The sequence below is a fragment of the Manis javanica genome, chromosome 1 (assembly GCF_040802235.1).
Source record: "Manis javanica isolate MJ-LG chromosome 1, MJ_LKY, whole genome shotgun sequence".
NCBI classification, from domain to species: Eukaryota; Metazoa; Chordata; class Mammalia; order Pholidota; family Manidae; genus Manis; species Manis javanica.
The window spans coordinates 56,332,526-56,358,498 of record NC_133156.1 but is presented as its reverse complement, the minus strand read 5'-3'; the positions used below and the strand labels follow the sequence as shown (position 1 = coordinate 56,358,498).

Below are 25,973 nucleotides of genomic sequence, written 5' to 3'. Positions count from 1 at the left end.
ATGATAAAGGGATCAGTCCAACAAGAGGATATAACCATTATAAATATATATGCACCCAACAGGAGCACCAGCATATGTGAAACAAATACTAACAGAATTAAAGGAAGAAACAGAATGCAATACATTCATTTTAGGAGACTTCACCACACCACTCACTCCAAAGGATAGATCCACCGGACAGAAAATAAGTAAGGACACAGAGGCACTGAACAACACACTAGAACAGATGGACCTAATAGACATCTATAGAACTCTACATCCAAAAGCAACAGGATACACATTCTTCTCAAGTGCACATGGAACACTCTCCAGAATAGACCACACACTAGGCCACAAAAAGAGCCTCAGTAAATTCCAAAAGATTGAAATTCTACCAACCAACTTCTCAGACCACAGAGGTATAAAACTAGAACTAAATTGTACAAAGAAAGCAAAAAGGCCCACAAACACATGGAGGCTTAACAACATGCTCCTAAATAATCAATGGATCAATGATCAAATTAAAAGAGATCAAGCAATAATGGAAATAAATGAAACAACAACACAAACCCCAACTTCTGTGGGATGCAGCGAAAGCAGTCTTAAGAGAAAAGTATATAGCAATCCAGGCATACTTAAAGAAGGAAGAACAATCCGAAATGAATAGTCTAACGTCACAATTACCGAAATTGGAAAAAGAAGAACAAATGAGGCCCAAAGTAAGCAGGAGGAACATAATAAAGATCAGAGAAGAAATAAATGAAATTGAGAATAAAATAATAGAAAACAATCAATGAAACCAAGAGCTGCTTCTTTGAGAAAATAAACAAAATAGATAAGCCTCTAGCCAAACTTATGAAGAGAAAAAGAGAATCAACACACATCAACAGAATCAGAAACGAGAAAGGAAAAATCATGACAGACCACACAGAAATACAAAGAATTATTAGAGAATACTATGAAAACCTATATATGCTAACAAGCTGGAAAAACTAGGAGAAATGGACAACTTCCTAGAAAAATACAACCTTCCAAGATGGACCAAGGAAGAAACACAAAATTTAAACAAACCAATTACGAGCAAAGAAATTGAAGTGGTAATCAAAAAACTACCCAAGAGAAAAAAAAACCCAGGCCAGATGGACTTAACTCAGAATTTTATCAGACATACAGAGAAGACATAATACCCATTTCCTTAAAGTTTTCCAAAAATAGAAGACGAGGGAATACTCCCAAACTCATTCTATGAAGCCAACATCACCCTAATACCAAAACCAGGCTAAGACCCCACCAAAAAAGAAAACTACAGACCAATATCCCTGATGAACATAGATGCAAAAATACTCAACAAAATATTAGCAAACCGAATTCAAAAAGTGTATCAAAAGGATCATACACCATGACCAAGTGGGATTCATCCCAGAGATGCAAGGATGGTATATAACATTCGAAAATCCATCAACATCATCCACCACATAAACCAAAAGGACAAAAACCACATGATCATGTCCATAGATGCTGAAATGGTATTTGACAAAATTCAACATTCATTCATGATAAAAACTCTCAGCAAAATGGGTATAGAGGGCAAGAACCTCAACATAATACAGGCCATATTTGATAAACCCACAGCTAACACATCATACTGAACAGCGAGAAGCTGAAAGCCTTTCCTCTGAGATCGGGAACAAAACAGGGATGCCCACTATCCCCACTGTTATTTAATATAGTACTGGAGGTCCTAGCCATGGCAATTAGACAAAACAAAGAAATATAACCAATCCAAATTGATAAAGAAGAACTTAAATGGTCACTATTTGCAGATGACATTATATTGCACATAAAAAACCCTAAAGACTCCACTCCAAAACTACTAGAGCTGATATCAGAATACAGAGCAGGATACAAAATTAACACACAGAAATTTGTGGCTTTCCTATACACTAACAATGAACTAATAGAAAGAGAAATCAGGAAAAAAATTCCATTCACAATAGCATCAAAAAGAATAAAATACCTAGGAATACACCTAACCAACGAAGTGAAAGACCTATACCCTGAAAACTGTAAGACACTCTTAAGAGAAATTAAAGAGGACACTAACAAATGGAAGCTCATCCCATGCTCTTGGCTAGGAAGAATTAATATCATCAAAATGGCCACCCTGCCCAAAGCAATATACAGATTTGATGCAATCCCTATCAAATTACCAACAGCGTTCTTCAATGAACTGGAACAAGTAATTCAAAAATTCGTATGGAATCACCAAAGACCCCGAATAGCCAAAGCAATCCTGAGAAGGAAGAATAAAGTGGGAGGGATCTCGCTCCCCAACTTCAAGCTCTACTACAAAGCCACAGTAATCAAGACAATTTGGTACTGGCACAAGAACAGAGCCACAGACCAGTGGAACAGAATAGAGACTCCAGACATTAACCCAAACATATATGGCCAATTAATATACGATAAAGAAGTCATGGACATACAATGGGTAAATGACAGTCTCTTCAACAGATGGTGCTGGCAAAACTGGACACCTACATGTAAGAGAATGAAACTGGATCACTGTCTAACACCATATACAAAGTAAATTCGAAATGGATCAAAGACCTGATTGTAAGTCATGAAACCATAAAACTCCTAGAAAAAAACATAGGCAAAAATCTCTTGGACATAAACATGAGCGACTTTTTCATGAATATATTTCCCCAGCAAGGGAAACAAAAGCAAAAATGAACAAGTGGGACTACATCAAGCTGAAAATCTTCTGTATAGCAAAAGACACCATCAATGGGACAAAAAAGTACCCTACAGTATGGGAGAATATATTCATAAATCACAGATCTGATAAAGGCTTGACATCCAAAATATATAAAGAGCTCACGCACCTCAACAAACAAAAAGCAAATAACCCAATTAAAAAATGGGCAAAGGAGCTGAACAGACAGTTCTCCAAAAAAGAAATTCAGATGGCCAACAGACACATGAAAAGATGCTCTACATCACTAGTTATCAGAGAAATGCAAATTAAAACCACAATGAGATATCACCTCACACCAGTAAGGATGGCTACCATCTAAAATACAAACAACAACAAATGTTGGCGAGGTTGTGGAGAAAAGGGAACCCTCCTACACTGCTGGTAGCAATGTAAATTAGTTCAACCATTGTGGAAAGCAGTATGGAGATTCCTCAAAACACTCAAAATAGAGATACCATTTTACTCAGGAATTCCAGTTTTAGGAATTTACCCTAAGAATGCAGCAGCTCAGTTTGAAAAAGACAGATGCACTCCTATGTTTATCACTGCACTATTTACAATAGCCAAGAAATGGAAGCAACCTAAGTGTCCATCAGTAGATGAATGGATAAAGAAGATATGGTACATATATACAATGGTATATTATTCAGGCATAAGAAGAAAAGAAATCCTACCATTTGCAACAACATGGATGGAGCTAGAGGGGATTTATGCTCAGTGAAATAAGCCAAGCGGAGAAAGACAAATACCAAATGATTTCACTCTTATGTGGAGTATAAGAACAAAGAAAAACTGAAGGAACAAAGCAGCAGCAGAATCACAGAACCAAGAATGGACTAACAGTTACCAAAGGGAAAGGGACTGGGGAGGATGGGTGGGAAGGGAGGGATAAGGGCAGGGAAAAAGAAAGGGGGTATTTCAATTAGCATGTATAATGGGGGGGAGGGGCATGGGGAGGGTTGTGCAACACAGAAGACAAGTAGTGATTCTACAACATCTTACTATGCTGATGGACAGTGACTGTAGTGGGGTTTGTGGGGGGGACTTGGTGAAGGGGGGACCCTAGTAAACATAATGTTCTTCATGTAATTGTAGATTAATGATAACAAAAAAAAGTATGCCATTATCATTAGAGAGCTTTAATAAAGGAAGGCTGAAATCAGGTACTCATTTAAAAACCATCCCTCACTGCTACATGGAAAACTAGTTCAAAAGTAAGAAATGTGAGAATAGAAGCAGAGACCATTAAGAGACTACTGCAATGGTTCATACAAGAGATACTGGCTGGCTGGACTTAGGTCACAACAATCTCAAAAGGGCTTTGATTAAGGTTGAACACACTTAAGACTAGAACCAACTCAGATTACCTTTGTGAGATCTCATCTCAGACAGGGTGTCAATTAAAATAGGGCCTTAAGAAATAAAATAAAGATCTGGATCTGCTGCTTTGAAAACACTGTAAATTTACGAAAAGTCTGCAAATTGCCAACCTTTGATACTTTTCACCCCTCTAATATCCGGACTTGTTTTCCCACAGTAATTAGAAGAAAACTGCTAAAAATGAAAGAAAGTCTTTTATTTATTCTGTAAAACAAGAAAGGCTTAAGGTGCCTAGACAAATCTGGTATCTTCAGAACCTCACGGAAAGAGAACAGGTCATGGCACTGAACACCAAAGCTTAAATATATGAACTAAGGGGGAGGGGGAGAGAAAGCCAGATGCAGTCAGGGGATTGTGGGGACCCCAAAGTCTTAATCAACCTGTACTCTGAGCTATATTCAGATGTTTGGCTCTCCCATTATCCACCATTCACATAGAAAAATTGACAAGTGCCATAATATATTTTGTTTGTATATTCAAAATGTCAGTGACATCAGCTTTATAATGTATAATAAGCAAGTTCACTTTTATTATTAAAACATAAAAATTTCAATTACATTATGTATCAAAGAATAACTTTTTTCAAATTAACCAAATGTTTATGGACTGACCCTTTAAGTGGGATGACCACGTAATTCATCTGTCAAACTGGGACACTTGAGAATGAAAGTAATAGATATTATTAATAAATTATATAGGAACAAAAGATTTAAACAAAAACTGATCCAAACAAGCCAGGACCACAAGGTCACCATACTTTTACTCATACTTTGTGGATAACCTTTGTGGGCATAACAGTCTCTGAGGACTAACACTGTGGGAAGTGGTCTCAATCAACTTTCTTTATGCAATAATAAAAATTAATAGATAAAGAAATTGAATTTAAAGTATACTGGCCATAATACAATATTCTGGGACTGGGTTAATTTTATTTTTTAGCTGTTTCAATTAGAAAAAAGTAAAAAAAAAAAAAAAGTATCTTGAATTTTTTATATGCCAGTTTATAAGAATTTACAAAAGGTAAATCAAGACTATATAAAGAGAACATAACCAAAACATCCTTTTAATTGACTCCACTTCCAAGTCAAATAAGAATAAAGTCTCTAACAATAAAGTGGAGTCACATCTCACAAGGAGGCAACACAATTAAGTGGTTAAGACTCTAAACCCAGACTAACTGAGATTGAATCCTGGCTTCACTGTGTGCTATAAGCAAGCTATTTAACATCTCTGTGCCTCTGTTTCCTCATCTATAAAATGAGGGTAATAATGGTAATCTATGAGATTGTTATGACTAAATGATGTAAAATTTATAAAGCAGTTGGAACAATACTTGACACACAGTAAATACTGTATAATGTTTATTAAATAGAAAAATGTAAGTGACAGGTTTCTCTAAAGTCACTAATTTTAAGCAAAATTAAATCTCAAAGTAAAAGTTACCCTTTAAAATTTTTTTGAAACCTGAAGATTCTCAAACCATGAGATGTACAGGAAAATGATCCTTGACTGCACAACCACAGACTCACTTCCCCCAACTCAGATCTGCTTCAGGGCATTTACTCCTGGGCAATAAGGGTAAGTGGTTCACTGATACTAAATATTTCTCTTTCTTTCTCTTTTTGTGGGGAGGGTGAAGAGTTAAATCCTTAAAGGGAAGTGACTCCCCTGGGATCATCCAAGAGAATTTTTATTCTAACCATGATTGGGACATCAAGAGATGGAGAGGGCCTCTCACAAAACATAAGAATGCAATCAAAATGCAAGTGGGCAAAACTTTCTACCTGACAAACATTCTCCTTGAGTGCAGCTCCTCCACCTCGTTCACCCTGCAGTTTTTTAGATGCAGGAATCCCATGGTCGTTTTCTACACCCTCCTCAACAGTTTCCTTGGGGCTTGCAGCCGTCCCATGTGTCATCAGTTCTCCCTTGCAGAGAAAAAATAATGTTCCACATTTGTATTATTGACCCCCTCCCTCTGGGCTGCTATTTGTCTAGCCATTAAGCACTTACAGATGTTCAGCCAATCACGTGGGCGGACTGCATGCAATGTTAGTTCTAACCCTGCTGTGATTGGACGGGTAGTGGGCGCCTCATCCCTGCCACTAACTGCTCTGAGGCTGTTCCACTGGAACTTTTTGAGCTGTTCCATTTTAAGGTTTCACTAAGGGAGAGAAAACATTCTTAAGTTTATTTGATTACTTATTTGTCCTTCCAAGATCAGTGTTTCCTAAATAATGCCCCCATTGGGCATTCTATTCAAACTGTCCTGGAAAGAAACACTCTGTATCACAATGTGTGATGCTGACCTGACTTGTTCTAATTCTCTTTTAACCTGAGTTGGAAAGCCAGAGAGAGCATCAATGTATGCACTGATGCTCTGTCAGGAAATGGTTTTAAATCCATCTTTGTTTCCTTAAAGCTGATGTTTATAGACATTATTCTAAAATTGAGCAGCTGACAGTCTCAAAAAATTATGCAAATGAGTTTCCCCTTAATCACAGCAGTCTCAACTTTTAAAGGGCAATATCCAAGATCATTCAGATCATATGGTTACTTGATATTGTCCCCTCTGGTATTAGAAAAAGTTTACTTCATGATGAAACAGTTATGTAACTCATCTGGTACCTAGAGCATAGGATGTGACCTTTTGAAAAGATCATAGCCACAACTGCCATATGTGCCTTGCCTTATTTTTACTAGGATCAGGCTCTCCTTTTCCTCCAGGATTCCTTAAGGCTTTTAGCTCTTTCGGTAAAATACTATCCTTAAGTAAACTCAAGGGAAAGAGGGATATGGCTTCTACTGTGAAACGGAGCTTTGCTTTTGGAAGGCCAGAAGATGAAGAACTGAGTAATACCTCTGAGCTTGGAGTTTCTTTTGATGAGTCGTCATTTTTCAGTTTTTTACAATGCACCTTGGCTGTAGCATGTCTCTGTCGTTTTCGCTTCCTTGGTTTATCAAATATCTTGGTAGTGCCTATGACAGGAAAACAGGTGTTACCTGCTGGCTAATCATGCACATGTTCCAAGAACTCCTATTCTCAACTAAAGGTCCTCAAAGAATTATGGAATGTTAGAATAAAAACCAACCTGAAAACCCATTTAATTCTCCAACTCTGTAGATGAGGAGAACAGAAGCAGTGAAGAAGAGAGACTTACCCATGACACTGTAACTAGTTGAGGAAATTGCTACATATATATATATTCTGCCTCTGACAGATCAAATAGTAATGTGTGGGAAGGTTATTATTAAAGCAATTTCATTTTACATAATTGAAATGACAAGATTTTCTAGTTCCTCAAAGGACTTCAGTATCCTATACATGGGGAGGAAATGCAGTTAGTAGTGAGGAAAAGATATAAAAACTTGGCCTCCAAGATTGAAGACAGTAAATTATATCACTATATGATTTAAGGATTAAGGTAAACCAAAAAGTTGAAATGTGTTAAGTATTGGCTTACAGGAGGAGGGGAAAAGACCTCTCTCAATATTTTTAGTGGCTTAACAGATATTCCTACATTGATACTATAACCTTGAACATTCAATATAATTAGTGGATGGTCTAAAACCTGGCATATTTAGAAATTCAAATTCCAGCCTCGTCATTTTCTATATTTTATGTATTTCAACTCTTTGTTACAGAAACATCAAGAGGAAATCCAAAATGGTATTTCCTAAAATGTCCCAGGATTATTAGGCTAGGTATCAAAATGAAGACTGGACGTGGGAAACAGCTTTACAGTGCTCTCTTCTTGGACTGCCTGATACTGATGGAGAACTCTGCTAACAAAGGGGTTGGCCATCTAAGAGGAAAGGAAGAGTTAATATGACGACAGAATAAAGGTTCAAAATTCTCAAGAGCTTAAACTTTAGATGAAATTTACAAAGGGTAGAGTTCAGGCTGTGTTATAAAAACTGAAGTACAAAAGTATAGGAAAAGAGATGGTATTATTTTGAAAGCAGTTTTTATTCCAAAAGCAAGCAAAATTGATGAACCTATGGGATTATAATTGCCATAGGTTATCTGAAGCTAACATATTACTATATTTACTTGTCAGAAAACTTAATCACAGGTCAAATTTAAAGAAGTGTTCATTCGCTGGCAGATCATATCTGATGCACATTGTGCTCAAGTCTGGGCTATTATTTCAGGAATGACATTAATCAATGAATGGCCTTCACAGACAAATGACCAAAGTAGTAGAAAGAATCGGCATGGAGAAAATGTAAAGTGGAAAACAAAGACAGTAGTGTGGCCATGAATCTGGTGAGGTCTGGTTTTAGCTTCCTTACCCTGCCACCTCTTTCACCTTCATGTTTCTTATCTAAAACAGGAATAATATGAAACTCTAAAATTCTTTGTAATGCTTTAGATGGATTAGAAGTAACAGTCCTAAGCAAAGGACCTGCACAAAGACTTACTAGAGTTAAATACTCAAACTATCGTCATTATACCTGTTACTAAAAAGGGTTGCTCATTCCTTCTCTGGGCAGACCCAAGATCAACAAGTAGACGCTCCAGAAGTCAGATTCTAATTTAATCTAGAAGATTCCAAAGCTCTTAAGAATTAGGCTCAATAAGGATTGCCACCATCCAAAAGACAAACAACAACAAATGTTGGCGAGGTTGTGGAGAAAGGGGAACCCTTCTACACTGCCGGTGGCAATGTAAATTAGTTCAACCATTGTGGAAAGAAGTATGGAGGTTCCTCAAAAAACTCAAAATAGAAATACCATTTGACCCAGGAATTCCACTTCTAGGAATTTACCCTAAGAATACAGCAGCCCAGTTTGAAAAAGACATATGCACCCCTATGTTTATCGCAGCACTATTTACAATAGCCAAGAAATGGAAGCAACCTAAGTGTCCGTGAGTAGATGAATGGATAAAGAAGATGTGGTACATATACACAATGGAATATTATTCAGTCATAAGAATAAAGGAAATTCTACCATTTGAAACAACATGGATGGAGCTAGAGGGTATTATGCTTAGTGAAATAAGCCAGGTGGAAAAAGAAGTACCAAATGATCTCACTCATCTGTGGAGTATAAGAACAAAGAAAAAAACTGAAGGAACAAAACAGCAGTAGAATCAGAACCCATGAATGGACTAACAGTTACCAAAGGGAAAGGGACTGGGGAGGATGGGTGGGAAAAGGAGGGGGGCATTACTATTAGCAGACATAATGTAGGGGTGGGGGCACAGTGAGGATTGTACAACACAGAGAAGACAAGTAGTGATTCTGTTGCATCTTACTATGCTGATAGACAGTGACTGTAATGGGTTATGTGGGGGGGACTTGGTGATGGGGGGAGTCTAGTAAACATAATGTTCCTCGTGTAATTGTAGATTAATGATACCAAAATAAAAAAATAAAAATAAAAATAAAAATAAGGGAGGGAAGGAAGGAAGGAAGGAAGAAGGAAGAAAGGAAGGAACGAACGAACGAATGAACGAATAAACGAACTAACTAGGCTCAAATGTAAGCTCTTTTTTTCAAGCACATGGTCACAGATGTGTTAAAATAAACTAAGACCGTTTCTGAAAGATTTGCTTAAATGATCTGTAATTTCCCTCTCAACTCAGGTTCCATATTTGCTGTCCTATAGAAATAAAAATGGAATAAAAGCCAAGAAAGTAACGACACAGTCTGAAGAATTATCTGTTATGAAAAATTAAGCAGCTCATTTTTTTCTATTGGTTCTAACATATTCTTACTCTAATGTAATTCTAATTCCATTTAACTAATTTCAACAGAAGGCTGAAAATGAAAATACAATTTTCTAGTGTCATGCATAGTTTCAGGAAGCATTTTTAGAGAAATAAGTTTTGGAACTCAAAACCTCACTAGTCTTGCTTAAATACGTAATAACTTTTCTAATTAACTGACAAGACGCTTTAGTTATTTTTGCACTGTATTTTTTAAAAATACTCACCTCCACCAAACTCTTTACAATGAGATGCAGAACATGATTCAGTAACGTTATTTTCCAAGTGACCAGCTTCGTAACACTACAAATAAGTAAAATGCAAGATGATTTACAAGGAAAAGAAAATAAAACCTTTACAATATATGCCAAAAGCTGAACTGTCTAGTGCCATAGATACAGAATCAAAAAAATTCCAGCAAAAGACTCATGACCACCACACACTCCTTTAAAAAAAAAAAAAGTGGGGGAAGGGGAAGCTTACCCAAAGACTCCCAATATCTAAAACAGATACAGAATGCTTGCTTCTGTGACTGAAGTGGGAGATAACGAGAAGAACTATGTACCCAGAGACCCACCATTTGAGTTCTATTCCACAACACCCTGTATTCAAAATCTATCTTCTTAAGACTGTTATTTATAGCCATTAGATTTTAAAGACTTTACTCGATAATTCTAAATATTAAAAAGCTGACTCATGGAATGTCTTTCTAATTTAAGTAAATATAAATTAAAGCAACAAAATATTTACGAAATCAAGAGCAATTTCTTACACATTTTATTTTTCTATTACTAATGCCTGTATGAGTTAGTTCCAAGAAAAAGCCTTTTCCCATAAGAAAAATATTCTTCATTGACTGTAAAACAAAACAGAAGTCAACATAATGGATGTGATCCTTGCTACAAAATTCTTGCTGTGAATTTCCAAATGTCCACTACATGTATTAATGAATATGAAGACAACTTTCCTCATGTTCAATGTAGACCAGAATCTTACAACGCCAAATAAAATGAAGGGGCAAATATTAGCCATCCAGTTGAATGGAAGAAAAAAACTAGTAGACAAACCCACAAAACAGATCTGGTTAATTTAAAGAAAAATAGCATCTATATTATTTAGATAACCAACTTACAATTCATTGTTTAATACTTATCCAAATGCTGTGGAGCAAAAACAATCAGAAAATTCCCAAAACTATAGTCAGAGAACAATGCAGAAAGTATCATTTCCAACCTCATTAATTTTACAAGTTTTTGAAACACACATAATAGCACACACACACACACCACAAAAAAAATCACACTACATGAATAAAAATCTACCTATTCTGCACAGAATGAAAAAGATCATAGAACTTTGCCTCAGAGGACATGACTAAGATGCCAGTAACTTACTTTATACAAAGTCTGGTGTGGATATGTATTAAAGCCAGTGTGCCCTTAGGGTACTACTATCTCAGTGGATAATCCTTTCTCTAACCCAGTAATTGATCCATCTATAGACAGGATGGCCTGCCTGGTAATTCATGGTGTAGTCCCAAGAAGTGAATCATGGCTTCAACTCAATGACAAAATATACCACAGAGTGACCAGGACTATCAAGGTGACCAGGTCAGATAAAGTTACCTTAAAACAGAAAAGACGTCTCCTCTTCTCTAGAGCCTGGTTCTAGCCATCACCAGTAATCCTGGTTTTACTTGTCCTATCTGATGCCCTTGTCCCAATAAAAAAAGCTTAACTGCAGCAGTGACAGAGTCATTAATTATAGCTAATGCTTAAAAAGCCCATAATTATGAAAGACAAAGAGTTAGATACATATCAGGGATTTTTAACAAGTGGTGCTAAAACAATTGGACATTCATATAAGTAAAAAAAAATTCATTCAAAATTCCATCTCAAAAAATGAAAATGGAACAAAGACCTGTATATAAAATCCAGAACCATAAAACTCCTATAAGAAAATACAGGAAGAACATCTTTGTGTCCATAGGGAAGACATTTTCTGAAATAGACACAAAAAGAGAAAAAAAAAACCTAATACATTAAAAAGTTTCTTCTCATCAAAGACACAACCCCGTTAAGCCGAACGGACCTCTCCCAAAAAAATTAAAGGCAAGCCTCAGACTAGGAAAAAAATACATGCATCTGACAAACAACTTATAACCCAAATATAAAATACACTCTTGAAAAGCAACCATAAAAAAGATAAATAGCCCAATCAAAAACACAAGTATGGTTGAATATTTGCTTTATAACAATACAAGAACATAGTAAGGGGGGCTCAACATCATTAATCTTTAGGGAATACAAATTAAAAACCGTAATTAGATATCACTTCATATTCACCAGAATGGCAACATTTAAAATGACTGAAAAAACAAATGCTAGTAAAGATGCGGATCAACTGGAACACTCATAATACTTCCGGTGGGAGTGTGAAGTTATAAAACCACTTTGGAGAACTGTTTGGCAGTTTCTTTAAACATGAGCCAGCAATCCTACTCTTAAGTATTTATACCATGATTAATGAAAATATATTCAGAAAGATTCAGAGAATATTCATACCAGCCTCAAGATTAACACCTCCAAAATAAAAACACTCAAATGTGCATCAACAGAAGAAGGGATCAGTAAATTGTACTTGGAACTCTACTCAGAAATAAACAGGGATGAACTATTGATATAGCATTCTTGTGGATTTATCTCAAAAACATAAGTCAAACAAAAAAAGCCAGATTAACAAAAACAAAACAATATATATGATATTCAAGAACAAGGAAAATTAGGCACTCCTCTCTCTGAGGTCACCTGCACTTTCTAAGTGTGTAACCTTTTAATCCTAAACTCTTTCTCTCCAACCTTTTAGGGAGCTCCTCTCTCTCTCTGAGGTCGGCTGCACTTCTAAGTAACTTTAAATAAAACTTTTACTCTGCTTCACTACTGTGTCTCTGCCCTTTCAATTCTTTGTCACGGCGGGGACAAGAACTGAGGAAAATACACAATGTCTCCCCCCCAACATATTTGGTGCCTTGCCTCGGATGGATTTCCATCCCCATTAAGCCGAACGGACCTCTCCCAAAAACAGATTTGGTACTGCGCAACTCGAATGGATTTCCAACCCCCCTAAGCCAGATGTGCCTCGCCCCCTAGCTGGAGGCACTCACTCACTCACTCACTCACTCACTCACTCACTCACTCACTCACTATCTACCTCTTCTCTGAGAATCCTTCCCTTCCTCTGTCTCTCCTGGACCAAAAACAGCAGCACTCGGGGCACATGTTGAGCAGTAAAGGCCAGGGGGCACTCGCCAAAAGACTTCCGTGACAGGTAAGTTGGTCGTGGACCAGGGAAGATTGCATTAGGCACTCCAACAACCGCAAGACAATGTCCACGCAACGGAGGCACACTGTTAAACCACCCACGTCCAATGCCGCAGCAAGTCCCCATGCAAGGTTTAATATGTTCACGCAGAGGCTTTCTTTTCTGTGTTCTCAGATTTCTTTCCTACTCGCTGCATTTCTCTTCTTTCCTTCTCCAAGCTTTTTACATTATCTGCTGGTCAGCTAATTGGGGCAAACCTCAAGGACCCCCATATTTCATAATCTCCTTGGCCATGAGATGTCCACCAAACCCAGCTGGAGGAAGCACCCACTTGTGCTTGCCTTGCAGGGAACCACTCCCGAGGAGGCAAGTCACGGGGTCCTAGGGAACGTCACCCAGAGCAACCAGGAGATTTCTCCCTTTACTCTCTTCTTCTCCAACGGCTCCCTGCAGGAGCTAAGAGACTTCTCACTTGCCTCTATTCTATGACCATTTGTCCCTTTTGTACTAAATTCTTTCTATCATCATGTCTGTCCTATTTTCCATTTAGAGGGAAACAGACTTTTACTCTGAAGGGATCTGCAGGTCTGACTTAACTCTGACCCCCCTTTTAGGACTTACCTCTCAGGCCTAGCCTGCAGCCTGCAGGAGCACCATAGCCTAGGGCCAAAACCTCTTCCTCAGCAAAGCAGGTTTTTTTTCCTTCACAGATGCCTGCTTCAACTCAAGCAACCATGAGATGATCTTTCCTAACTAGCTTAGTAGCCTCCCCAGGGACCTTGTCCTCCCTATGGTCCCCTGAGAAGGCTCTCAAATCTCCAGGAGGCTGGTCTGGCCAGAACACTTCTTTATGCCCTTTGCTAACCCTAAAAGCTGTTAAGAGCTGCCGCTCTTCCCTTCTTGCACCCTTATCCTGGCACCTGTAATTACTACTAAAAAACCTTAACCAATTAAGACTCAGTAAGTATAAAGACAAAAGTTTCCTTAAAAATCTCTACTCTAGAATCCTCCCATTTCCTCTGCACTTGCACCTCCTTCACTGTTCTCTCATTGGCCTTTCCCTTAGCCTGCTTATTACAAGTCAGCTTTCTAGCTATTTGCCTAGCTTGGTTGGGCCTCTTTCAGGCTCCCATAAGACCTCGCTGTCAGCCTTTGTCAAGTCTCATGGGACCACCTGTGGTAAGCCCCCTTTAAACCTTCACTAGGAAGCCATGAGACTCTAGTACTCCATATCCCACTCAGAGACGTCTGAGGCGGGATACGTTAGGTCCTGGGCAGCTGGCTGTGCCAAGACCTCTGGAATAGACCCTGGGACACTGGGCTCTCTAACCTATTCCTCAGTATAGTCCTGTCCTGCTCTCAGAGATGTCCGAGACAGGAAGAGTTAAATTTCCTTTCTTCCTAGGTGAGCCACACTGTCAGGCTGCATTCTCTGCCACTGATCCCAATTCAACCCTGAGACTCTCAAACTGTAAGTGGGTGGGCAATTGAGCAGAGGTCCCTTACTTTCAGGCTTGCTTCTATCTCAGAAGCCAGAAAGAATTCTGCCAAGCTTGCAAACTTGATACAAATCTCTCCTTGCTCCTCTCCCTTCTTTACTTCTGCTCCAATGTCTGCTTACAAACTAAACTTAGCTGAGCAAGAGTTAATTAAAGAGTCTTGTAAGTCTCCTAGCAGCCTTCACTTGTCTGATACTAAGTTTCCCATTAGAAAGACTGCTGCTCCCTCAGTAAATCCTAACTGAAGTTGTAAGACAGGGCTGAAGAACTCTAGTGTAACAGTTTACAACAGCTTATTCTTGTGCTTAATGTCTCAGTAATATGTTTCCATACTGGAAAAGACAAAAGTATTAATAATAAAAAAGCTAAGTTCTGCTAACAACTATGTGACCTTCTGTATCTGCCTTTAAAATCTTTTATTATCACTTTGGTTATATGAATAACTAAATATTATTTCTTTAACAACTTATCTTATTTTAAGCAAGTGCCTTAAAAACTTTCTTCCCAAAATCAAATTCAAAAGGTAGTTTTACCTCTAGTTAACTCCAAGATTTTCTAAAAGTCAGAAAATTTTCTCCTCATACAGGAAAATGTTTCAGCTAATTCAGCTTATACATTTAATATGTAATTACTCGGGAACCACTGTCAAATGAATGATGCTAAACTTAGATGATTAAACTGTTACACGTTATAGAAATAACCAAATTTCCTTGTCATTTGTGTTAACCATAGCCATTTCTAAGTCTTTTATCATTTATAATTGCTGTTTTATTCTAAAACTAGTAAAATATCTAGATTCAAGCCAAGCAAGAATTACTTAAGACTGTGTGAATTAAAGGGGATAACTTCAACTTTCATGACATTTTGTTTCAAATGTTGCTAATCTCTTGAACAGAAAAAGTGTTTTAAACTCTTAATCTGGCTTACAACAGTTTAGTAAATTATACCTTTAAAGCAAAATTGAAACATTTATCTTTCTCTTTCTATTTGATCCCTCCAGAATTTAGAAACTCTCAGTAACTACTTTCATATTTTATGGCAATGTTATTATTTGCATAAGTTCAATAAGAATCTGCTCTCCTTGTAACAGGACACAACTGAAAACACTGGTTATTGTCAAGGCTTTGACTGGAATGTCATTTGAGACACATACATACACTCAGATATGATCAGACAGCTTTAAGGAACTAAGATTGACTTTATGGAGCCAACAAAGCCCCTTGGAAGAACTGGCCTGGTACCTTGCTTATTACCAGGTTCCCAGCAGCCTTACCAGATGAGTAAGGAAGGTCACTGTCTGGCAGTGCAGGAACCTCAGAATGTTTTGGGGACCTCAAGAAGAGAAAAATTCACCCAAATCTATAGGAACTGCAGGCAAAACCTGATGGTAAATCTGGCTTGACTTTCCTGGCCTCAAGAGGCCTTTAAAAGCTCAATCTGAAATTCCTTGTGAAAAGTTCCAGCAGAGCACATTTAAAAGATCCCATGTGATCAATTGCTTTTCTTGCTGCACTTATGTAAATAATCAAGCCAAGTGTTCTGAAGCTGAACTTATTTTCTTAATATGGTTACATCTAATAAAAATGTGGGTAACTTTAGAGAGAAAAGTATTGTTTCAATGATACAGCTTTATCTATACTAGATTCTAATACTAGTCATTATGAAATAAACTAAATCCTAAACTCTAGTTTCCTTAAATAGCTATCTATAACTCTCCAAATGTTCCCAGTTTTCTCCCATCTCAGTTAAAAATCTTACTATTCTAATCCTTGTATTTGGCCATGCTTTCTTAATCTCCTTGTCGTTTGTTCTTACAGAATGGAAAGTCCAACTCCAGATGTTGCTCAGACAGGATTTCAACCTCTGACAAGCAGTGAACAGCAAAGAAACTAGCTGATCAAGTCTCTCAGATTCATCAGAGGCTCTCAGAATCATAAGGAGTTCAGTTCCACTTTTAGAACTGGGCATCCTGGCTACTACCCTCTGCTAAACTCCTAATGCTTTTACTAGCCCCACTGTGTAAACCATGCTTACTAAACCTCTTAACTAAATTTATTTCTTCCAGACTACAGTCCCTTGAGATTAAAGTCCTGTTGTCCTGGAAATTCAAGCCCCTACCAACTGATAAGTCGGCCAACTTCCTGAGGCCAGTGCCTTATCAGAATATGCCACACCTATATATCTAATACAGGTCGCCCCAATCTCAATTGCAGCCTATTTGGGAAGGACTCTACCCAGTTCTTATGTCTACCCCTCAGCTGTCAAGGTCCCTAAAGTTGCCTGCTGTGGCTCCATCTTTCTTGTGTAAAGCGGTGGAAAAATCCAGCAGTGCAAAATCATGAGACCCAAGAATCCAGCTAAACCTGTAAGACTGTAGAAAATCTAAAATATCTCTTCAAGGGACAGCCACCTAAGATAAGTGCTCCGAAACTCCAGTTCCTTAACTCTTTCTGGGCATCCTTGTGAGGGTGGGACTTATTATTCATTTCCTGTGCTATTGTGAAATCCCTTTCCTTTAGCCAGCAATATTTCTACCCTTGTTAGGTTTAAACCTTAAAAAGAAAATTGCCTTAAACATGCCATCATTACTATTATTAACCCTCACCTTATTATATTAGTTCCTCTCCTGACTAAACCAAATCTTTAAATTCCTCACAGGGTGGGTGTGGCCCTGGCTAGCACCTTTCATCCCCCTCCTTGGAGTAATAGTATTAGCTCTCATATTCAGACCCTGCTTACTTAAGCTCCTAATCCAATTTGTGTCTTCTTGTCTAGAAGCAATCAAACTGCAAATGGTCATAAGACAAGGATTCCAACCTGTACCTTCCAATGACAACACCTCCAACCTCATAGGACCACTTGATGGACACCCCTACAGCCAGTCTGAGTCCTCCTTGCCTCAACAAACCAAACAGCAAGCAGCTAAACCCCTAACTGGGTGCCCTTACTGTCCTAATCTCCACCATCCCGACAGTCAGCAAGCAGGGGGACCCAAATAACTACACTGTCCCTCACAAGCAGGAAGTAGCCAGAGTGGTCATCACCCCTAGCCCCAATGACTTGGGTCCCAACTGCTTAAGGGGGGAATGTTAGGCAGGAAGATAGATATGAGTCGGGTGAAAAGAGAACAACAAGGTCAGTAAAGCCCACTAGAAAGGACTCAGAGTTAACCAGTTAAAACTAGAAAGCCAGAAGACTCAGAGTTAAAGTCAATCAGTTAAAGCTCAAAAGGCAAGAGCAACTTGGCCTTGAACGTTTGAATATTCCCCAGATAAAGAAAAGTATCTGAACACAGCCCATGTCTTCACTGTGTCAATTAGATCATTTTAAGATTTACTGTAGCCTACTAAAAGGCCCACCTATAAAAAGCATAATAAAGACAAAAGAGATCCCACCTTAAAGCCAAAATTGCATTTTGAAAAAAACCCAGGGAGTTTAAGAAGAAAGATTCTTACCATACTCTTTAGCAAACAAATAACTCTGCCCCCCTTGGAGGAAGGGCAGACAGTCTTGATTGATAAGCTAATTTTGCAGATTTACCTAGAGGACTGACTGGTAAGAAACTTAATGCCTCATCAAAGATAGTTGAGACCACTTAACAAACCCACACCCTAGCCTTTGTCACATTCCTGAAAAATCCTTAGAAGAGGGAACCCCAACCTTTCAGGGTGCTCTTCTCTCTGAGGTCGCCTGCACTTCTTTCTCTCTAAGTAACTTTAAATAAAGCTTTTACTCTGTTTCAAAAAAAGTAATAATAATAATAATACGCAAAATTAATCTATGGCGAGAGAAGTTAAGAAAGCAATGCCTCTGGAAAAGATAAGAATGGTGAATTGACTGAAAAGAGGATAAGAAATTTCAAGGTTGATGGATATAGAGCATACCTAATTAGGGCATACTTACATGATACATATAATTGTTTAGAGCCATCAAAAAGAACAATTAAGATCAGTGCATTTTATTGTGTAAAGTACATCTCAATTTTAAAAAAGAAAATTCTGGGATACATTAACCTACATAAATTAAAAGTAAGCATATTAATTAAATCATGATTATTATTCCCTTAGGAAAAAAATTAACCCACAAATATGGAAAAGTCACATTTTAGATTAGAAAACTACATTTGATAGAGCAAAATTATACAAACTAATACTATTTTTTAAGTAATCCAATCTCAACATCGAGGACTCACCTTATTCCTTCAAATCATTCACTTACATATGTCAGCTATATTTCAGTAAAATGGGGAAAAATCATTCACTTATCTGACCCAAATTCTTACTTTCTTCTCAAACTGAATCCCAGTTCCCCTAGCTGTTCCCATATACCTCTTCCAACAATCTTGCAAAGTGGCTAAGATTTGATTTTGACAAATCTAGGAGAAAAAGCACTATAGGAATTTATTACAGCCTTTACAAGAATGTAATCTATAGTGAGGATGGCAAGTTGGAGACATGATATTGTCACTGAAGATGATGATCAACCACAGAGAAAGTTCAGAGGACAGGAGATGAGCCTCAGAATAACTGCAGTTCATGTCGCAAGACTGCTTTGAACAGAATAAAAGAATTAAAGAATATAAAGAACAAAGAAAAACTGAAGGAACAAAACAGCAGCAGAATCACAGATCCCAAGAATGGACTAACAGTTACCAAAGGGAAAGGGACTGGGGAGGATGGGTGAGAAGGGAGGGATAAGGACGGGGGAAAAGGAAAGGGGGCATTACGATTAGCATGTGTAATGTGGCACGGGGAATGGGGAGGGCTGTTCAACACAGAGAAGACAAGTAGTGATTCTACAGCATCTTACTACACTGATGGACAGTGACTGTAATGGGGTTTGTGGGGGGACCTGGTGAAGGGGAGAGCCTAGTAAACATAATGTTCTTCATGTAATTGTAGATTAATGATAATAACAACAACAGAAAAGAATATATTGCAGCTTTTTATTTCATTAATTTTTTTAGGGGAAGGAAGATTTTTTTTAATTAAAGTATCATTGATATACAATCTTATGATGGTTTCAAATACACAACACAGTGGTTCAACATTCACCCATATTATCAAGTCCTTACCCCCTCCATTGCAGTCACTATCAACATAGTAAGATGTTAGTCATATAATGCAGCTTTTTAAGTAAGGCATGAAAACATAAATTAAATTTTACATGCTGATGCTAATCCAGATGGGTGTATATCTAACAAAAAATCTACAGGATTAAAAAAGTCTGCATGAGCTAAGGAAAAAAAAAATCAAAAAAAATTATTTGTAGTGATACAATCTGTATTTTTTTCTTTAAAGAAGAAAAAATTTAAATAGGAAATCTTTCCATCCTACAAGTAAATTTCTAACATTTACCCTGAGTTATTCAATTACACATAAGGGAAGCAGGATGTTTCCTAAGGAATTAATATCCAGCTACTATCCATTATAGAATTAGAAAATAAATTTCTATTTCCATTTACTATTTAATGATGCTTTTGTGGCTAATGATACCAAGTTTGCAACTCAAAAACTTAAGTTCAAATGTTTCTGCCTGGATTATAGCTGAACTGGACCTTTTCTGAGATGTTATGCAGGCAGGGCAATGGGATAGAGTAGGTTAGTGGCTTATAGAGACAGAGGTGAAGTAGAAATCAGGTAAGAGGGTTTGAGCCCACAAAATAAGTAACAAACACAAATTGTACTCTCAATTTTAAAAGCTTTTTACATTTTCATTTGAAAAGAAAATATAAAACACATACACAGGTCCATACAGATGCCAAAAGAAGTCTTTTACTACAGGTTCTCAGATTGACAGTGTATGCTGACAAAGAGACAGGACATTCCCATAGTTAGACTCATCTCTCAGACTGACAAAGTACACTAACATTCTGTAATTTCCTATCACTGTTGTATTACTAAAAGGTCTATTTTTAAAATCCCGTATTTCCTGGGTTTAACTCTACTTTAGAATTGATTAAAATAACATACCTTTCTAGAAAGGCCAAGATCCCCTTTCTTGGGCATAAATCCAGGGTCTAAATCATTGGATTCAAGAAGTTTCTTAGTTGGTTTTCTCTGACGCTTACTTTCATAATTTCCTGAAATGCATGTATCTTTTCATTAGATGATTTAGAAATGGCACAAGCTAATTAAAAAAAAAATCTGTATACCATGAAAAAAATGAGTTGCCATATTTTGTTTTTCACATCATCTTATGGGAAGGAGTAGAAATTTACTTAAAAATATGAGTTAACATAAAACAATAGATCTCAATACAGACACAAACTATCATGAAGAGGTTCTTATGTCAACATATATATTATATATCAAAAGAACTAAGAGAGAAATCAAAAGGGCAGAACTGCCTTTATAGCAATTAATTGGTGGTTAGGACAGTAGTACTAAAGTGAAGTAGAATCAGAATTCTAGGCATAAATGGACCAGAAATAGAATTTTTGTTTGTTCCTAAATAAATGACATTTCTTTACTTTGCAGGATTGCTCTCAAGAATTATATTAGAAAGTTTGGTAACAGAGAGGCAGAGAAAGAGAAACAAAGAGGAAGAAGAAAAAGAGAAAGGGAAAGAGAAAGAAAAAAGAAAAATAAGAAAAATGAAAAAAAGTTTAATAATAATAGGTAATGAAACAGTAACTATCATTATTATTCTTTAAAAAGTATTTTTGATTCTGCCTTACTTAAGCACAATTGGGATATTTTTTGTTAAGGAGTAACATCACAAGCCATCGTTAGGAATGTAAAGAAGTTATACCCCAAATTTTCCTTAGCTGATTACAATAGTCAAAAGGTGAATTAGAGACAGGATATTTAGATCCATCTCTCACCAGGTGACATAAAAAAATGATAAGGTAAAAAGCAGTATTGGTATACTTAGTTGTTTACTATGTGTCAGGTAAATAACATTTTATATTATTACATATGTCCATTTTATACGTGAGGAAACAAAGAGACTGAACAACTCCCAAGTAAACACAATGATTGGTGAAGCCAGTAGCTGAAGCCTAAGTTTTATGTGCTTACTCCATTAGCGTGTGGTGCCTCTCCCCAAAACTCTTATCCTGCGTGTTGATGTTCATCAACAATCATGAAGAGCAACAATGGAATGAGGAGGATAGTTTTTGAAAACATCTTCTTGACAGTGTACAACCAATTTATGGTTAGTAATTACATCCAATTAGCCAGAATTTTTTGGTTTTCCCAGGAAAAAAGTAGGTAGTTTGTTGTATAGATACACTACTGGCTTTCCATCAAAACATACTAAGAGATCCTACTTCCTCTAACCATATGTACTTACATACTGAGACCCCCATCCCCATCTTACCTGATGTTTTAACTAGCAATTCCTCAGACTCAAGGGCAGGCCGTGGAGAGACTTCTGGAGCTACAGGCACAGACAAGGTCAGCTGTGGCAATTCAGCATGTCCACCTCCAAGTTCTGACTGAGCCAAGGGCCCTTCCAAAAACGGAGCCTCTCTTTCAAGAACTGGAGGCTCTTCTTTGGTTGAAATCAAAGAATTCTCATCCACCTGCTTGTTATGAGAACTAGATCGACATCGGGCTAAAAGGCTTTCTTCTTCAGAGTGGGAACTTACCTAAGAGCAAAAAACAAAAACAGAATCCATAGGCCAAAGTTGTTTTAATTTGGGTGTCAGAAAGAATGAAATTCTGACACATGCTATAGCCTACATCCTACATGAACCTTGACGACATTATGATAAATGAAATAAGCCAGACACAAAAAGGACAAATATTGTATGATTCCACTTATGAGGTACCTAGAATAGTAAAATTCACTGAGACACAAAATGGAATGGTGGTTGCCAAGAGCTGGTGAAAAGGGGAAATGAGAAATTGTTTTTTAATAGGTACAGAGTTTCAGTTTTGGAATATGAAAAAGTTCTGGAGATGATAGATGGTGGTGATGGTTGCACAACCATGTAAATGTACTTAATACCACAGAACTGTATACTTAAAAATGGCTAAGATTATAAATTTTATTTTATATATATTTTACTGTAATTTTTTAAAAAGGGAAAAAATAGCACTTGATTGAGATGCACTGAAGCTATATAACTTCATTAAGGCCATAGTGATAATACAAAGAAAGGTAGATTCCCTAACACGTCACCAATTAAGCAGCTTATAATGAACTCAATGTAAGTTAATGGTTAAGTTAAAGAAATAAAAGTACTTAGTCTTTCATGTATTTCAGAATAGTAAGACGATTCAGTTATTGGAAGAGATTGTCAGCTAATAAAAGTAGAAGAAATAATAAATAATAAAATAAAACCTGAGAAGTCTTAATTTTGTACCCCCAATGAAATTACTGATATAGGCAAGGATTTTCAACTGATTTAGGGAAGTAACTGATGGGTAACAGGACATTGTCTTGGAGCCAAAGTAATTCCAAATATGTGCTTCCTGATCAAAAGGGGTAAAATATAACTTAAAGGAATCAGTCACTACTACGGACAACTGGATGTTAAATACCTTCTAATGTCATACAATATAATTTCACTAAGAACGTTTACCTTGAATCTATCCAATTGTTAGTGCTTAGATAAGTAGAGTCATGAAAAAAGGGGGCTGTTCTAGATTTTAAGAGATTTAAGAAATATAACAACCAGATATAATGAGTAGTCCTAGACTGGATCCTGGTTTGAATAAGCTAAATATAAAGGTTAGGGGACAAGTGAGGAAATCTGAATATGGATTTGTTATTAGGTTAACTGATTTTATTATATGTGAGAATATTAAATTAGTTACAAAGGAAAATGTTCTATTTTTTTAGAGATGCATATTATTTAGGGATAGGAAGTCAAAATGTCTCTAACTGAATTTTAAAGTAAAGCAAATAAGGTATCATAACATTTGTTTAAAAAGTTAGGATCATATACTATAAATTTTTTACTATTCATCCTGCATTTATCCTATGTTTTTTAACAAACATTTTATAACAATATCCTTAAATCATTAAATACACTTTGAAAGCAAAGTGGGAGATAGACACACACACTATATACACACAGTACGTAGACTCATTTAAACATTTCCTGTATAAATAATATGGTAAGTACTGGGCCAGAAACTGGAGATAAAAAACTGAACAAGCAAGATTCCAGTTAAGGAAATTATTGTCCCATGAAGACAAAATATGATATTGAAGGCAAAAACTGCAATATCTTAAAAGGATCGATGAAAATGTTGGAACATACCTTGTGTACCTGTTCCTGTACCTTCTTTTGTTTTTTCTTAGGAGCAAATATCTGATCATATTCTTCAGTATACTCAAGAAGCCACTTGCTTGGCTTCCTAAGGCGCTTCTTCTCTGATCGCACAGCTAAAAAGAGAAGGAGTTCAGTATTAACCAAAAAACCAGAGGAAAACTCACTGTTTTCATGTCAACGATCCATACACTCCCAAAAGTACATAGATAGGAAACCTAAAAACACTAGGGCTTCAACTCCCAGAGGTTAAAAATGTTTTGCTATGGTTTATCATATGCAAAAGTTGGAAGTGGGGAGACTTGTTGCTCTATATACACACATACAGTCCATCCAATCTTAGGGAGATTAAATTGAAAATAGTGTCTATAGTGACAGATACAGCTAACATTAAAATAAATATTCTAAATCAGGTCAATTAAAAAAATATACCATGAATTATTTTAAGTAACTTTTTCTAGACTATGTAGAATACTGGACAGATATTCAGGTAAAATATTTACCTACTCAGCCCTACCACATGAATTTCAGAAGTACTTTACACACATACTTCATATCACATTAGAAAACTGAGAAATATTTCTAAAACAGAAGCATCAAAAAATATGTAATTAATGATACATATATCATTACCTCAATGACATAAAAGATATACGCCATGTATACCAAAGACAGAATTAAGATAAAAATACACAATTTTGGGTATTCGGTTTAAAAAACAAAAAACTTTTGTCATTTTCCAGTCAAAATGCCACAGTATCAAATCATTTTCTTTGATTTAAATGGTGAAAAAAATATCAATTATAATTTTCTTATAAAACTCTGTACTGATTTTAATACACTTAATATGGTATAGTCATTTTACTACACTGTAAGCTCTCTGGGAGCAGAGGCATTTCATGACACAATGACTTCAGAGGAAGCTGTTCCTGCCTCAAGTTGGCAATACTGATACTCTTTCACAAGTAACACAAAAGTTGAGACCAAGAAGAAAAGGTCATGGGCACAGCAATCTGGCAAACTCTTATTCCTTAGACAGCACATATGGAAACAAACCATAAAACCAGCATTAGGACAAGATGTATAGAATAATTTTTTACTAATTTTAACTGTTATAATTTCATAATAGTAAACAGAGGAGTGATATACCATTTAATTTACTTAAAGCTAATATAAAAGGAGTTGAAAACCATGTCCACACAAAAACCTGCATATGGATTTTTGTAGCAGCTTTATTCATAACTGTCAAAACCTGGAAGCAACCAAGATGTATGTAAATGGGTAAATAAACCATGGTATATCCAGACATTGTTAAAGTATTCACCACAAAAAAGAAATGAGCTATCAAGCCACGAAAAGACATGGAGGACCCTTAAATGCAGATTACCAAATGAAAAAAGCCAATCTGGAAAGGCCGCATACTATATGATTCTAACTATATGATATTCTGGAATAAGCAAAACTATGCAGATAATATAAAGTGGTTGTCAGGAATTGAAAGGGGGAGAAGTGGGAGAGAGGGAGAGCACAGAGGATTTTCAGAGCAGTGAATATACTCTGTATGATGCCATAATGATGGATACATGTCATTATACATTTGTTCAAAAGCACAGATATAGAACACCATGGGTGGACCCTAAGGTAAACTGCAGCTGTTGGGTGATTATGATATGTCAATGTGGGTCCATCAATTGTAACAATGTACCACTTCTGGTGCAGGATATTGATAACTGGGAAGACTATGTATGTGTGTGGATGGGAGTATATGGGAAATCTCTCTACCTTCAAATTTTGCTATGAATATAGAACTGATCTAAAACAATGAAGTCTTAATAAAAAATTAAAATTTAATAATAGAAACTGAAGTAATTATCAAACTGTATACCTAAGAGCTACGAATATCATTATGGGGATAGTTAAACCCTGCAACCACTTGAATTTTCCTTACTTCTCAGTTTTAGACAATAAACCTTAAGTAACCCAAACTGGAGTTTTCCCCACAGAGGTACTTCAAAAGAAGTTAAAACCACAAGCCAAGCAATCACTTAAAATGTTCCCCTTAAATAAGAATGCCTGGAAAAATCTCTCTTG

At 36.7% G+C, this 25,973-nt stretch overlaps 1 protein-coding gene across 10 annotated transcripts in view; it reads right to left on the bottom strand.

Moving 5' to 3' along the window:
• NSD1 (nuclear receptor binding SET domain protein 1) overlaps positions 1-25,973 on the bottom strand; it is a 177,426-nt gene that overhangs the window by 44,361 nt on the left and 107,092 nt on the right. For all 10 annotated transcript variants that reach the window (XM_073232711.1, XM_073232695.1, XM_073232718.1 and 7 more), the window contains 6 exons: positions 23,874-23,998; positions 21,980-22,250; positions 20,629-20,738; positions 10,064-10,139; positions 6,981-7,099; positions 5,905-6,048 (listed from right to left, as the gene is read on the bottom strand). In XM_073232711.1, the coding sequence (XP_073088812.1) occupies positions 5,905-6,048; positions 6,981-7,099; positions 10,064-10,139; positions 20,629-20,738; positions 21,980-22,250; positions 23,874-23,998 (845 nt within the window). The remainder of the gene's footprint in view (positions 1-5,904; positions 6,049-6,980; positions 7,100-10,063; positions 10,140-20,628; positions 20,739-21,979; positions 22,251-23,873; positions 23,999-25,973) is intronic.